The sequence below is a fragment of the Pseudopipra pipra genome, chromosome 6 (genome assembly GCF_036250125.1).
Source record: "Pseudopipra pipra isolate bDixPip1 chromosome 6, bDixPip1.hap1, whole genome shotgun sequence".
NCBI lineage: Eukaryota > Metazoa > Chordata > Aves > Passeriformes > Pipridae > Pseudopipra > Pseudopipra pipra.
The window spans coordinates 37,294,039-37,309,878 of NC_087554.1; the positions used below are offsets into that span (position 1 = coordinate 37,294,039).

At 35.3% G+C, this 15,840-nt stretch overlaps 1 protein-coding gene across 3 annotated transcripts in view; it reads left to right on the top strand.

Annotated features, from left to right (window-relative positions):
• SCFD1 (sec1 family domain containing 1) overlaps positions 1–15,840 on the top strand; it is a 52,452-nt gene that overhangs the window by 19,887 nt on the left and 16,725 nt on the right. For 2 of the 3 annotated variants that reach the window (XM_064658528.1, XM_064658530.1), the window contains exons 12-18: positions 922–1,012; positions 1,364–1,437; positions 2,911–2,992; positions 10,286–10,382; positions 14,181–14,251; positions 15,127–15,206; positions 15,757–15,819. In XM_064658528.1, the coding sequence (XP_064514598.1) occupies positions 922–1,012; positions 1,364–1,437; positions 2,911–2,992; positions 10,286–10,382; positions 14,181–14,251; positions 15,127–15,206; positions 15,757–15,819 (558 nt within the window). The remainder of the gene's footprint in view (positions 1–921; positions 1,013–1,363; positions 1,438–2,910; positions 2,993–10,285; positions 10,383–14,180; positions 14,252–15,126; positions 15,207–15,756; positions 15,820–15,840) is intronic. The other variant, XM_064658529.1, reaches the window with a different exon arrangement.

Below are 15,840 nucleotides of genomic sequence, written 5' to 3' on the forward strand. Positions count from 1 at the left end.
GTATTCTTCATATTATGATAGTTCTATTTTTAAGCTTATTTGAAAATATTTTATAAGTTTGGAGAGGTTTTTTAAGGTGTATTGGGTCTGGCTGAGATGGAGTTCATTTTCTGCACAGCAGCCCTTACAGTGCTGTGCTTTGCATTGGTAGCTAGAAAGGTGTTGGTAACACACCAATGTTTTGGCTACTGCTGAGCAGTGCTGGCACAGCATCAAGGCTGTCTCTCCAACATCACCCCTCACCAGTAATCTGGGGATAGGCAAGATTTTGGGAGGGGACGTAGTCAGGAAAGCCGACCCAAACTGACCAAAGAGATATTCTGTAACATATGATGTCTGTTCAGCAATAAAAGTGAAGAGAAAGGAGGAGGAAGGGCAGGGCATTCGATTTTTTTTCTACAACATTTGTCTTCTGGAGCAACCACTCTGCCTACTGAAGCCTTTCTTCCTGGGAAGTGGCCAGACATCGCTGCTAGTGGAAAGTAGAGAAGCAAATCTTCTGTTTTCCTTTGCTTTCACACACAGTCTTTGATTTTTTCTACTGCCTATATCTCAACCCATGAGTTTGGGGTTTTTTCCATCTTATTTTCTGCCCGCCCAGTCCTACTGAGAGGAGTGGCTTGACCCAACCTGCTCAAACCAGGGTCAACCAACCACATCATTGTCAATATTTGTTGCCAATGTTAATTGTTTATGAGCTTTTTGTTACAAAGCTCAAAAATGTTCATACCAAAATTACGTAAAATTATCAAAAACAGTGAATTTATCTTAGAAAGTTTAAGTAAACCTACAGTGAGATGTCATTTTCACTGATTTGATACTGGTGCATGATTTCTGTATTGTTATTTCCAAAAAGGTTTGGTCTGGTTCTAGTGTTTCAATTTGTTATTTAACTGAGCCTAATGCAGAGTATTGCATTAGTCCTTTTCCAGAGGTAGCCGAGTCTGTTCAGCAAGAACTGGAATCTTACAGAGCCCAAGAAGATGAAGTCAAAAGACTTAAAAGTATCATGGTAAGTTTATCACCTGTATGTGCTCTATGTAAAGCATTATAGGACTTTTATAGATGCTTAGCACACCCTGTCATCCCACACACAAAAATTGCCAGTGCATGCTGAATTTTAGGCATAATACAATCTTAAAAGTAGGACTAGAAGTACCGTATTTCATAAGGAGGCTCAATTTCTTGTGTTTAATGGCGTTGCAGTTATATAATTTCCATACTAACTGAAAAACGCTGTCCAGACATTAATCCCGTTGTGCGAAAATAGATTCTAAATGTACTGACTCTGTATGCATGTGTGATATTTGTACTTATTATGACTGGTTTTATTCCTCTTTCCAAACCCTTCCTCAAAACCCAGGGTATAGAAGGGGAGGATGAAGGAGCAATAAGTATGCTTTCAGATAATACAGCTAAGCTAACTTCAGCTGTCAGGTAAGTGATCAATAATGCATTATTGTTTAATTAACTGGGAACTATTCCTGATTTCTTCTGTCATTGCACTTTTAATATTCTTCGAAATAAATAGCTTTAAATGTAGGCTATTCAGCTCAACAGTGTAGTTTAAATGTTTTATAATTCTGATAAAGTTAAATGCAGGATAAGTGTTTGCACATGTAACTTCCACAGTATGTATGAGCCATCTACACATGGCTCTGCATTCTTTCATTAAGAAAATTGTTAGTGAAATCCACTTTTGAAGTATCTTCTTGCTTTGCACAGTGTGTAATTAATTACATTTTGATTCATGTAGTTACTATAACATCTGTTCACAAGATTATAGTTATTAACAACTCTGCATGAGAAATTTACTCTCCTGCTTAAGTCTGAAATTTAGACTTGTTTCTCATTGTAAATTTGTTTTTCATTCCACTGATACCTTGGAGAAGGGAGATGTTTAGTTTGCTGCCTTTCACTAAGACCCAGTCAGAAGGAAGAAGAAATAGTAATTATTGTGAGGATAGATGGGGTGATGTGCCCAGTATACTGTGAAATCCAGTGTGCCTGCATTAGTTAGTTGTCTCTTAGTGAGTTTCAAAAGTTGTTTTGTATGCTATGCCTAGCTAGGATTTGATTGGAATTACAAAGGACGTGTGATGGATCAGACAGTTTCCAAAAAGCAAGCAGATATTTCCATGCTTTTTATAAACTGAGTAAGACACTGAGTATCCAGAGTGCTTTTGGATGTGAAAATGTGTAGATCCCAAGCAGTCTTTTATAAATGTGATTGCCAAGTGCCAGCAGTGGAAATCATGTAGATCATAACACTTTAAGTAACAATTTTTCTACAAAGTCAATTTAACCATTCTGTTTCCCATTTCGCAAAAGAAAATATTCCAATCACAAATCCTGCATAGAGAATTATGTTCTATGCAGAAGCACCTGTGACAAATTTCAGGATATCTAGAGGTTCTATATTTATTTGACAGATGTTATTATTTAATATAATTTTATAATTATTTGACAAAGTTTGATTTTTTTACAGATATTATTATTTGGCGGATACTGACACTTCTATATGTACCAGAAATGAGCTAAATGTAGTAGATTATTTGTTTAGGTTAGCAGGGCATGTATCTGTTGTTGGTCACAAGCTTTCAGTGGAAATATTGAATTATCCTTTATGTATATTTTTTGCTAGTCAAGGTCAAAAACCTAGTTTACTACATTACGTGTGACTTATGTCTTTATGTTATTCTGTTATGGTTATGAGAATCATTACCTCTGTACTTTGTGATTTCTTAGTTCCAATCCTATTCTATAATTTTAGGTTTTAATAGTCTTTAGAGATTCCTTCCAACCCAGAAAGTTCTATGATTCTATAATTCTTTTTGTACCTACTGTATACAATACACAATTCAACTAATAGTGCAAATGGGCAGGTTAGTTTGTATTTAATCTCTTCAGCTCTCTTCCAGAACTTCTGGAAAAGAAGAGGCTCATTGATCTTCATACAAATGTTGCAACAGCTGTTTTGGAGCACATAAAGGTATGGTTGCTCTCCAATTTCAGTTTTCTATTAGTACTGCTCCTTAACTGGAGGAATATATTTGAACTGGTGAAGATAAGAAAGTGAGTCTTCTCAATTGTGCTACCTTTTCAGAAATTCCTGTGTAACATTAGAGTTGAAGGGTGACAGAGAATGAATTTTGAATGCCTCTGCATGGAAAATCAAGACATACCAATTCTTTTCTTATCAGAATTTACTAATATCCTCTCAGTCTTTTTTTAATGGTGGCCACAACTGCTGTTGTGGGTTGAAATCTTTCTAAAATAAGTTTCTGATGGAAATGTTTTGTTTATTTTAGAGATGTGTCATGGCAAATCATGACTTCAGTCTAAGCAATTTTCTGCTCTGTATCTGTTTATCAGAAGGGCACTGTTGACTCCTCACCAACAGAAATAATATCCAGAGGTGTGGCAATTATGACACAAGTTACTGAAGTGGTCTTTCCACCAGGGTCTGTGTTAGATGTCTTGTGCATAATTTAAGCACTTCAGAAGGATGCTTGTTCTCTTTTCTGTTTAACTATGCTGCTCTTGTGTCAGAGACCTCACAAAGTGTTTAGTATCAAGTGAAGAACGTGGTTACTGCCAGGATAACTTGGAAAATGGATCTGTTTTCACAGTATGAGAACAGAAATTATAGATGAGGCTTTCAGAAACACTGAAATTCTGTTTTTGGAAAGTAGTTCACATACCAAGTTTCACTGAAAATCAATAATCAGAAAATTTTACCCCAAGCTGTTTATAATTCATGGAAGGCAATGTGTTTTTAAGATAGCTTTAACATTTGTAAAGGGCATAAGACCTGTCCTCAGTTATCACTGCTACTGAATTTTTTAAAGTACAATATATGAACAAAGGATTCATTCTGACACTTAAAGAATAAATTAATTTTACGTATTTTTAAAGTTGGGGAAGAGATATTAGTGTGTCTCTCTGTTTAGCTTATTACTATGGGGCCAGTTAATGTGCTTTTGCAGTATTAGGCTTGTAAATTTTCATATATGACAATTTTAAAGCAGTACATCAATACCCTTGACAAAGTAGAAGTCAATAATGTCAGTATTTTGATGCCTTGATGTAAATTCACTTTTCTAAGAAGACACTGCAGGCCTACACCAGTAGTGTTTTATGTATTATTTGCTGGAAGGAAACCATGTTTCAGAGCAAGATGTAGGATGGCAGTAACATCAGTTCTGATCACCAGTGTCCTGTTGGCAACGGACTGAAGTCAGATGCACTTGTTCATTCTCCATTAGGTGATAGCAACACACTTTTGGTTAAGTAGAGGTGGAGGGAATCCTCCTACAGATTACTACAGCACTCAACTAGCCCTTTGGCTCACTGCTCTGACAGGGAGCCTGCTATTAGAGAGTTCTGTAGGATTGGTCATCCATTTCTCCATGATTCTTAATTGTGGAACTGCAAGTGCTCAGGCTTCTTACCTTGTTTTTGTATAGCTGTAGAAGAAGATCATGAGACAAATGGCCATGCAGTTTCTTCAATACATTGATGATATGTGCATCTCTATCATCTTTTCTTTTGATTTAGAAAGCATCAGTTCATCTCCAGATATTTAGGAAACTGTCTTAAACTAATGCAGAAGCACATGTTTTTTCTGTTGCAATTTGCCTACACTAAAGCCTTTTCACTGAATGAATGTCAAGTGTATTCCAGCTGCTTTCTCCTGACCATTTTCTCCTCTTTTTTAACCCTTTGGTGTTAGAAAAAGTAACTTTCTGTCTTGAGATGTGAAATTTTAATATGCAGGATGGTACGCTACCTAATGGATTCCTCTAGAATACTGTCAAAAAGGGCATTGTCTCAGTCAGTACTTTTAAAAGAAATTCTCATGGCACCTTGAGGCTATGGTTAATAGGTTTTATGTACAGTTAAATAATTAAACCAGATTAGGATAAGAGAGAATTTTTTTTGCAAGTGCTGAAGTCATGAGGAACTAGTGAGGCACCATACTCTTCTTCAGGTTACTATAGTTTCTCTTTTAAAATAATCTGGGAGTGCATTCATACCTTAAAATAGACTATATGCATTGTCAGTTGTGGTTTTTTGCTATATTAATGATTTGAGCATTTTTCTTCACTACATATATGAGGATGAATGCAAAAAGTACTACGAGACATGCTTTAGATACACTAAGTGAATTTAATTTTTCTTGTGGTCATATTTTAATGTTTAGTTTACAGCTGCTTTCTACATTCTGTTGGATTGTTTTCTAAGACACAACAAGAGGAAACCAGAAATTAATGACATACTTAGGGGTCCTGGCAGTTTTCTGGCTTAAGTCTTTAGTGAAATAATGGAAAGTATGCATCACTTTTTCACTAAGTGAACCATCAAATATTTGTTGTCAGTGCTTAGAATAAATGCATCCTTGTTTTGCACTGATGGATTTTTTTCTCTGCTGAAGCTGGTGATTGAAGGACTGGACCCAACGGAAAACAGATTTAGGGCTAGAATTATGAATACCTAGCTGCTTTAGAGTTTCAAGTAATGCTCATCTTTGCATGTCATTGTAATTTGAATACTAGGATTACTGATGTATGTTTAATCATGACATATAAAAAGGTGTACATGTACATTTTTCTAAAATGATTAGTTGGAGAGGGGGTAGATTAGGTAACCTCTTGCTAGAATTATACATGTGAATTTATGTGGCAGATTTTATGTGAATTATCTGTCATAAATTACATTCGTTTGTAATTCCTGCATAATTTTTTTCATGTATCTCTGCTTTTGCTTGATCTCAAGGCCTGATATTTGAGTGACTCCATTATTGGGATTGACAGTAGCCTTTCAAATTTTCAAATTCTTATTTTATAAAGGAATTCCACTATTTTAACTACTCTATTTTAAATAAGGTTACATTTTTGTCTTATACCATGTGTAGTGGGTTAACCTTGGCTGGATGCCCTGTGCCCACCAAGCTGCTCTATCACTTCCCTTCCCAGCTGGACATGATGGGAAACCTGTGGGTTGAGATAAGGCAGCTTAATAAAGTAAAAGTGAAAGTTTGCATGCACACAAGTGAAGAGGAAAGTAACAAGGTTTATTCTCTACTTCCTATCAGCAGCAATGTCCAGCCACTTCCCCAGAAGCAGTGCTTCAGCACACTTAGCAGTTGCTCCGCAGGCAAACATTGTAAATGATGAATGGCCTCTTTCACCCTCCTTTCCTTAGCCTTTATATCTGAGCTGACATCATATGGTATGGAATATCCCTTTGGTTAGTTTGGATCAGCTGGCCTGCTTGTGTCCCCTCCCAGGATCTTGTCATCAATGGGGGGAGGAAGGAATATTGAGAGAGAGTGCTGATGCTTTTGCCAGCACTGCTCTGCAGTAGCCAAAACACTGATGTGTTATCAATTGTTATCAACACCCTTCTAGCTACCAATGCGAAGCACAGCCCTATGACAGCTGCTATGGGGAAATGAACACCATCTCAACCAGACCCAGTACGTTCTCACTCCCATGGTCATCTGTGGGCTGCATTCATTCTCTAATGTTGTTCAGTAAAGTGAACGTTGTTCATTGTTCAGTGAAGAGAAACAATATGTGTTTGTGGAATATATATGTTGCAGTGGTCCATGCTGGTTTTCTGTCATTCAATAACCTTCCAGTAAAAACAACTTTTTCTGAGTTCAGTTATGGTGACCTTTCCATCATCATTCTGTGCAGTTCAGTGAAAGGGAATTGGCTATGACTGCCACTTCCAGCCTTCTTCCAGAGTTTCCCTTCCTCTTGATAGGAGCACACTATAATTACCTGACCAGCCTCACTCGTTCTGGGGGCAGTTATTTCTGATTGTTTTCAGTCAGCATCTTTGAGAAATTCCTCAAGTAGTTTCTTAATTTCTTCTCTCTTCTTCTGCATGTTCTCTCTCTTTGTCCCTAAAGTTAAGAACTTTTGTACTGTAAAAAGGATAGGAGAGCTTCCAACAAGTCCTTACAAAAATGACCCTCTAAGATATTTCAATGAGTCGTGCTTCCACTTCTTTGCTTAAAAAAGAAGGAATTTTATGTTCGTTTTGGAGTACAGCACTCAAGTAGACTTTCCCATGTGCTTCAGTAATTTTCCCTAAAATATCTTTTGGCTTACAAACAGCCTTTTTCCAAAGATGAGAGGTTGAAAGCTTTCACAAATATATTTTAAAAAAAGCAAGGTAAAGTGTGGCACTTTAACTGCAATACAGATCCTGTCCCTGAAATGGCAGCCAGAAAGGTCTCTTGAATGAGATTGGTATGGAAAAGATGTCGTAGTAAGAAATCAAGAGCAGGAGACAGAAAAGGAATAACTGTAAATGTAATTTTATTATTTTTTATTATTATTGATTTTCTTCACCTTACTTGCCAGTTTGGCACCCATGAAAACCTCTCCTTTGCTGTGTTTTTTTATTGAATCTACAGGGTTGTTTAGCTCCTAATCCCCAGCTTTTCCTCTTGGCATGTCTGTGAGTTTGCCATTGAGTGAGCAAAATTGCATTTACTTAAATTAAATGAGACATCTGCGTCTTACCAGTACTTCCTAGACAAGTTGGCTCTTCAAGAAGTAACTGTCTGGTTGGTGTGGCATGTCTGGGATATCTATCAAAAGGTAACTAGTAGTGTTCAAGGCTATTCAGTAATCCATATAAAATTTGATTAGGTGTTCATCTAATTCCTAAAAACCAGTATAAAAAAATACTGCCCTAATTAGCACCTTTGCTAGTAACTTTCATTAGTTATCTAGTGAAGAAGCAGCTGATTAGACATATCATAATGATCCGTCTCTTGTTCATTGCATCAAAAAGAGTCTCAAAAATTGTATAATGCTGCTTATCTCTGATGTCCCTATTGTGGATAGAAAAAAGAATAGGAAGTGGATAGAAAAAAAATGTGGACCTGAAGTTTTAGGATTTTCAGTTTGTTTGGGGTTTTTTTCTCCAAAGAGTGCTAAGTTCACATTTCTTTGCTGCTGTTAATCTGTTTTGTTCAGCAGTCTTAGTCAAAAATTCATAAAGTTGCACATGACTGAGAAGAATTTTACCTAGCTTGTGCTCCAAGTTAGTTAACAATTGTGAATCTGTTTCTACAATTCAAAGTAATTCATGTTTGAATTACATAATTTTCTTTAAAAGTTGATCTGTAAACAAATACAGAGAAGTAGTGAATCTTTTTGTGTTGTACATTTTTACATGCCATCTAAATAAATTTATCTTAAACAGATCACCAGCTAAGATAATATGGGCATGGCCAAATTCAACATTAATATATTTATCTTAATAAGATTAAGTTTCCACATTTCGAGACAATCTCTTGTTTATTGGATACCTTTTGTCTGGGAAAAATAATTTAAACTTAAAACCATTAAATTTAGCTTCACGTAAGGAGATACAAATGTAGTTAAAACACAAAAAGTAACTGAATGTAATGGAAAGACTAGAAAAATTGTAGTAATTTCTTTGCAATTGTTTTATGTCTCTAGAGAGATTATGGGAAACTGTAATGCAGATAGTCTCCACGATGCTGTAGAATTGAAGTCTCAGAACATGTCTGATGTGCCAGATAACAAATTGCATCTGAATTTAGGACTTGGAAAAAGGCTGGTAGTTCAGTTCTATTCAGACTTTAAACTAGTGTAACATAACCACTGATAATCACATTAACTTTGGCTAACTACTCTTTTAACATAAGCTCAAGAAGAAGCTCTATCTCTCTTTTTTTTTCACTTCATGCACCTTCTATGTAGTTACAGTCACTATGACAATCAAAAGAAGACATTCTTCTGCCCCTAAAAGTAGCAAAGGGTCATTTTTTGAGCACTCTTCAAGGTAATTTACTTTATAAGCTGTAATTACAAGCTTCCACAAAAGGTTTAAATTAAGTTGCTGTTTTGCAAGTAATTGCTTGTCAAGGAGTTCAGTAAATGGTGACTGAGAAATGGAAGTGTTGTATCACCTGCATCATAAGCTGATTGCCAAATGCTTTCAATGTAAAAATATTCTTTTATTTATCCACTCCAGGTCTTTACAGTACTCAGAAGGTGAAATATCTTAATATCCTTAGGTTAGAGAAGTACCTTTTTTTTGAAGGGTGGGGAAATAACTTTTTTGAAATTCCATTTTCTTATTTGTGATGTCAGGAATAATTCTAAATAAATTCAGAAACATGTGAAAACCAGACTTCTAAAGTTTTTATGTTGCTGTTGTTACAACTGCTGCAGTGGGTGGAAGGTCCCATAGCAGTTTTGCATGCTTCGGCATTATCAGGCAAAATTCCCTGAATCACTTAACCCAAGAAACGCACGGGTGACTCTTGCCTCACTCTGGCAGTATCATTTCAGTCTCCCAATGGGTATGCTGTGGAGCTGAAACACTTCCAAAGCATTAAGATGGAGATCTATTCTGACAGTTTCCTTTTCGAGCCAGTACATAGCTGAATATGTCCAAACACCAGGATTTAGTTAGTTACCAGATATTAAGGTTTTGTAAGCTGAGTAGTTGTAACGTTTGTTTTGATGCTACATGTTAATGTTCAGAGACACATAATGATTTGCATTGTAATGGAACTTTTTAAAATAAGTTTTGGATTGCATTTTTCTACTTTTAGATTGTAAATCCATGATCAAGAAGTGCAAAGCTTGTTTGTGCAGATGTGCTGCAATGCAGTCATTAGTTGCATGGCCATGTGATATATTCCAGAAAGCTTTTGCCTCCATAATTTTGTGTAGTCCCTGTGCCATCCTTCCTAAAAGAGAATTTTCTCAACATCTATATGTCATTGTATAACGACAGACTTGTTTTCCAGTGTTAGGAAGATAATCTAATAATAAACCTATCTATTTTCGTTGTGAATGAACTATTCTTTGATCTGAGGTAGTGTTTCATTACCAGCCCAAGTTGGCAATTGCCAACTTTTCTCTGGGATGATACCTTAATGTATAAAGGAACTTCCCCCACTTACCTGCATTGAATAATTGTCTCCTTGACTGAGAGACTGGAGGTTCAACATAAATCTGACATAATAGTCACTGACCATTATTTTTTCATTCACATTGGACATCCCTTTCTTAACTTGCATTTTCACTTTTAGTATGATAATTACATATACATCAACATCCTGAGAGTTATAGAAGCATATTATAATGCAAGGATTAGTTATTTTTACTGATACTTTATTTAAAAATAAAATTTTAAAAAGAGTCTTGCTACATACCCTTTTAAAGAGGAAATAAATATTCTTTGTGTTGAGATGTTAACCCTAACACTTACTCCTAAACAGAGTCGAAAGCTGGATGTGTATTTTGAATATGAGGAAAAAATAATGAGCAAATCTACTCTGGATAAATCTCTTCTGGACATGATTTCTGACCCAGATGGTGAGTACTTTAAATCTGAACTTTGTATACACAATAAATCTGTACCTGCTTGGACTTCAGGGTTGGTAGAGAGCTTATGTGCAAACTGTGCAAGACTTGTAAAGAAAACAGCTTTTGATTGATCTTCAGCAGCAGTTTAGAGAGTTTAGGATTTCAGTTGAGTAATATCCAAAATATTAGGAACATTTGCAGCTCCAGTAAAATCCTTTCCCAGCTCCTTGTTTCTGAAAGTCAAGATATTTTAATTTTTGTGCTTTTCCAGTATTTGTTAGTATAGCATGGAATTCTGTTGTCTGAAGAGTACTGATCCTTTAAAATCCTACTGCATGTTTTGTAATGTATATTACCTCACAAACAGAATGAAAAATGGCATTTCATAGAATTTGGTTAGATCAAGGGGCTGCAATGTAGGTAGCTCTTGCTTGTGTGAGGAAAAAGATAAAAGGGAGAAGGTGGAGAGAAGGGGAGCTAGATGTAAATTGTCCAGTTCACTGAGACTCAGCTGAAGCTTTGCATGCATTGACCCAGCTATGGCCTGTCTGTTTTCATTGTCTAAGAGCAATGCATCCCAGCTTCTGTTTCAGATGTGGTTCATACATAACAGAGCATTGTACACTGAGCTTACTCAGATTCTCGATTAGCAGGAGTCATTAAGGGTCTTTCTGTGAAAGGTTGAGATCCAAATGAGTTCTCAGCTTTTTGTAGTATCATAGCATCAACTCGCATTTCAATCTGTCACAACCTGAGGTATGTCATAACCCTCTGATGGATTTCAGTATGATCGGATACCAGTTGGGTGGAACAAAGTAACCTGCAGAGCAAGATCGTAAAACTTAAATTATAATCACTGACCTGGCTGCATATTGGCAAAGTATATTGGCAAATCCCACGTACTTAGAGACCCAAGGTTCCTGCTCTTTTCCCAGTATACTCTTTAGAAAATGTTTTGTTACCGCATGCTTATGTGTGTAGTCTTTTAGCTACCTACTGGACTTAATGTCTGCTTGGAGTTTGTATAATGATGCATATTTATATAAAGAGTATATATACATCCTGCTGACATTTTACAAAAGTCTTTTAGTAGTGTCTGTGCTATATAATCAAAGGCAGTAGAAGATTGGTAGAAGTCTTGAGCTAAAAATTTACAGATCTTGTATTGGATCAAGTCTAGAAACTAAAAAATTTTCAGAAAATTTAATGTCAAACATCAATCTGTAATTCAGTACATACATTAATTTTTAATATGAAGTTAATAAGAAAATGTATAATCTGTACTTTTATTAAGCAACAATACAAACTAGTCCTTTTCAATGTTAAGAATTAACTTTTCATGTACTATTTTGATTCAGCTTTTACATTTGCATAAACTTAGATATGAAAACAGAAATTTTTATGCTTGTTTGTATGTCCTACTGGATCAGTTACTTTTTATCTGAATCCACATTTTCTATGCCTTTTTAGATTGCAGTATAAAGCAAATTGTTTTCCAAGACTGATGTATCATCTCAACATTCCCATTAGCAAGGTTCCTGGGTTTTATGTAAGAGAAAGATTAGATTTACAAGCTCGAGTTTTAGTTCATAAGCTAAGTATTCAGGTTTTCATGGTAGTATGTTAGCATTTTATGTGCATTGCCTAGTTTTAAGATAAGTTTATATAACAAAGGGATTTAAGTTAAATCACAGTGATTATTCCTGGGTGTGCTTCTTGTAAAACTGTCCAGACTCCTGTTGTGTGATTTACTGAGAAATACCAACTCAAAACACTTTGAAGGAATAATATATCATGTCTTCCAGTGCTTCTATCAGTGAACTATTTGTTTGCATTATCTATGGGGATACTTGTCTTGTGGACTATGATATCTGCAGAGCTCTTCACAAAAGTACTGAGCCGTGATCATTTAACAGCTTCATGGACTAATCTGCCACTCAGGGCTATTAGTTGCCTCCCAGTTCAGTGGGTATTACTGTATCATGGAGTGACAAAATGGGAGCTACTGGCTTTTCTTTGCTAGTAGTTAGCTAGTACTGCTAGTTAGTCAGTAGCCCTAAAGGCTGCCTGCTGGTTTTTGAGTGGAAAATACAATTGCTCTGTTCTACATTTCCTAAGTTAAGTTTCTTCAGACTGTTTCTTCAGGAAGCTGACCTGAGTCTTTAGGCTGTTTACTATGATTACATCAGTAGTATGTCAAGAGTAAAGTACTTCTTCCAAGCAAAGTGTTTTTCCTACAATTTAGTAAAGTATACACAGTACAGTCACATTTATTATTATTATTATTGTTGTTGTTGTTGTTGTTATTATTATTGTTATTGTTGTTATTATTATTATTTAGTAAGACAAAATATCACTTAGACTCATATGTGAGTGAGACCACTTCTGTGAGCACAAACTTTCTAGGAGCATTGTAGGCACTGTAGACAGGCCTGGAGAGGAAATGCTATTACATGCCAGCCTAATCCAGTTGAAACTGAAACTTAGTGATGAGCAAAGTGCTGAAACGGGCCATAAAGGGGCATGCTAGAATCCAAGTTTCCAAGTCAGTTACAGAAACCAGAGTCAGTTACACTGTATATTTAGAATGTTTAAGTGAATTCCAGGTGGATGTCTACCTTGAAAACTGGCTTTTGGTTTAGATAAATACAAAGTTTCTTCAGTTCTCGATCTTCTGACTTACTGGTGTTTGGTAAAGGTTAGTAAAACCTACTTTCCAGAGAAGATTGTACCAAGTCATAAATGTTCATTTTAACGGCACTTACTCTTAACTTCTGCCAAACTAAATATATGCTCACTTACAAACAAATGTTGCAGATTAGATTAGATGATCTCCTGCTAACATGATCCACATTCCATAGCAGGAGAAAAACACCCAAAACAAACAAACAAAACAGAAAAAGAAAAAATAACAAAAACAAAACAGAAAAAAAAGTCTATTTTCTTAACCATGAGTACAAGAAAGTGCATTCTTATATTGTACTAAAGATATCAGGTTTTTTAATGAATTTTAATTTGAAATGTTTGTTTTGAGAAGTTGTACTTCTGAAATCTTCATTTGAAATTTTAGTCTTTATTAACAGTGATTCTCTTATAGACAAAATAGAAGATGGTGTTCAAAATCTGCTGTAGTAGGTTATAGTTCAAGTCATGGCCACGTCATCATTTTGGTTGGAGAGGCAAATTTTGATTGTCATATTAATAATGCTTCCTAAGAATGGGAAGTGTTTTTCTCCAACAGACAGTGTGACATATGATTCAGGAGGTGAAATCCTTTCTGAAGAGAATTTGGAAATTCAGGCTTTTTTTTCCTGACCAAAAGTTCATATAAGTGCTTTTGTGAATCTCAAGTTATTTCAGTACAGTCAACCATAGAGCTGTGTAAACAAGTTGTAGACGTAAACAAATGTGCTGTGGCTTTTACTTTTATGATTTTTCTTTAGCCTACTTTTTCATGGACCTACTCCTAGCTAATGCTTGCAGTCTCCACATGAAACAAGTAATAATTCCACAGCATAACTTATTTATTAAGTTATTTGAAGAATAATATTCACTACAAGCAAAAGGGGAAAGTGTAAAACTTTCAGAAAGAATAGTATATCTAACTCAACTTGTAATAACATTGCTGTATGTCGTTCTACCAGTTTTATACATTGAACAGGCCCCTGGTTATAGATATAACAGTTATGGTCATAACAGTTATGGTCATAACTAAAGGTCTGCATGTACATATATATGATTACTGAAGAGCAATTAATGTAGCAGCATAGTTATAATTGCAGTTTTTTATTATTTTTTTTACTGCAGCAGGAACCCCGGAAGATAAAATGCGATTATTTCTCATCTATTACATAAGCTCAGCTCAGGCACCTTCAGAGGTTTGTATGTTCTTTACAGCTTCCAAAACCAGATTCTACCACACAGGATTTTTTGTATTGTTTCAGCAGTAAGTAGATATTTCTGCTTCTTTTTAAAGAGAAGTATGAAATGCCCAGGAAATATTAAAACTTTAAATAAATTTTGTAATGTTACAAAGAAGTCTGCTCACAAAGCTTTAGCCACCATTTCAAAGGATATGAATGGCTAGTAAGAAGGAATATTTAGATCAGAGTTACTGCAAGACTCATCTTAGCATGCTGTCTATTATTCTGCTCCACTGCTCAATAGAAGTAGATAAAGCAATATGACTCTTTTCACTCTATCTTTGTATATTAAAGAATAATTGAGTCAGTTGACTAGCAGATGAATAAAGGAGAAATGCATCTTGTGCCAATATCTGAATAATTCAGGAAAGAATTTCTTAATATTTCTTTTGAATTTAAGATTATTAATTTCAAGGAAAAATCTTCTTGCACTGTAGAAATATTATGTGATGGAAAAAATGTTTGGTTAGGCAAATAGAAAGTGTTCTTATAAATGTATATTAGCTCCTCTTCATTTAGTATCTGCTGTTGTGACATTCTACAGAAACCAACACTCTGTCAGGGTTTTTTTAAAAATGCTGATATAAAGACTGTTTCCATATCTGAAAGTGCTCAGGATATAATTCCTGCACAGGATTTAATGAAAGCTGCTGTTGGCAAATTTTATTTTAAGTTATATTTTCATACTTCATAGGAAATAGAATTAAGACTCATAATTAGTTTTTAACTTACTTTGGTTAATGCTATAACTTTGCACTGCTTGCTTAATATTTAGATACAGATATTAGAGTACCTTCAACCTCATCTAATTCTCCACTTCATAATTGCAGATTGATTTGGAGCAGTATAAAAAAGCATTGATGGATGCAGGTTGTAATCTCGCTCCTTTGAACTACATAAAACAATGGAAGTAAGTATTTTCTTTTTTATCCTATATGAGGCTAGTGGGTCATTTTGCAGAACCCAGCATTGTATTCAAGAGTTGTGTTACTTCTCATACATCATAAATTGTCCTTAAATATTCATTCTGGTATAATCTTTTACTGTTATGGTACTACATGCAAATCTTATTTTAAAACTAACCTCCAGTAATGCCAGAACACTGTTGAACAATGACATGTAGTACTGCCTTTAATGATCCAGGACAGAAACAACTTACTGAATTAAATGAAAAGTTGTGCTAATTCAAACTCCAAAGGTTTTTTTTTTCATATCAAAAGGTGATGCTGCCTATCAGTTTTTCTAGTTTTACATGGTAGCAAAATAAAGTATTCATTTTTTAAGTATCAAATCTAATTCCTATTGTATTTGTAGACAAGAGGGATGCATATAATAAATAGTTACTTCCCAAAAGAGTTTGAGATGCAGAAGTTTTTTCACTTTCAGATGACTAGGGGGGAACATTCTACAGCCCTATGTGCCATGAGATAAATATTTGATTTCTATCACTGCTTTCACAGGGCTTTCACTAAGATGGCTTCAGCTCCAACCAGCTATGGAAACACAACGCCTAAACCATTGGGGTATGCTTTTGATTAATCTTC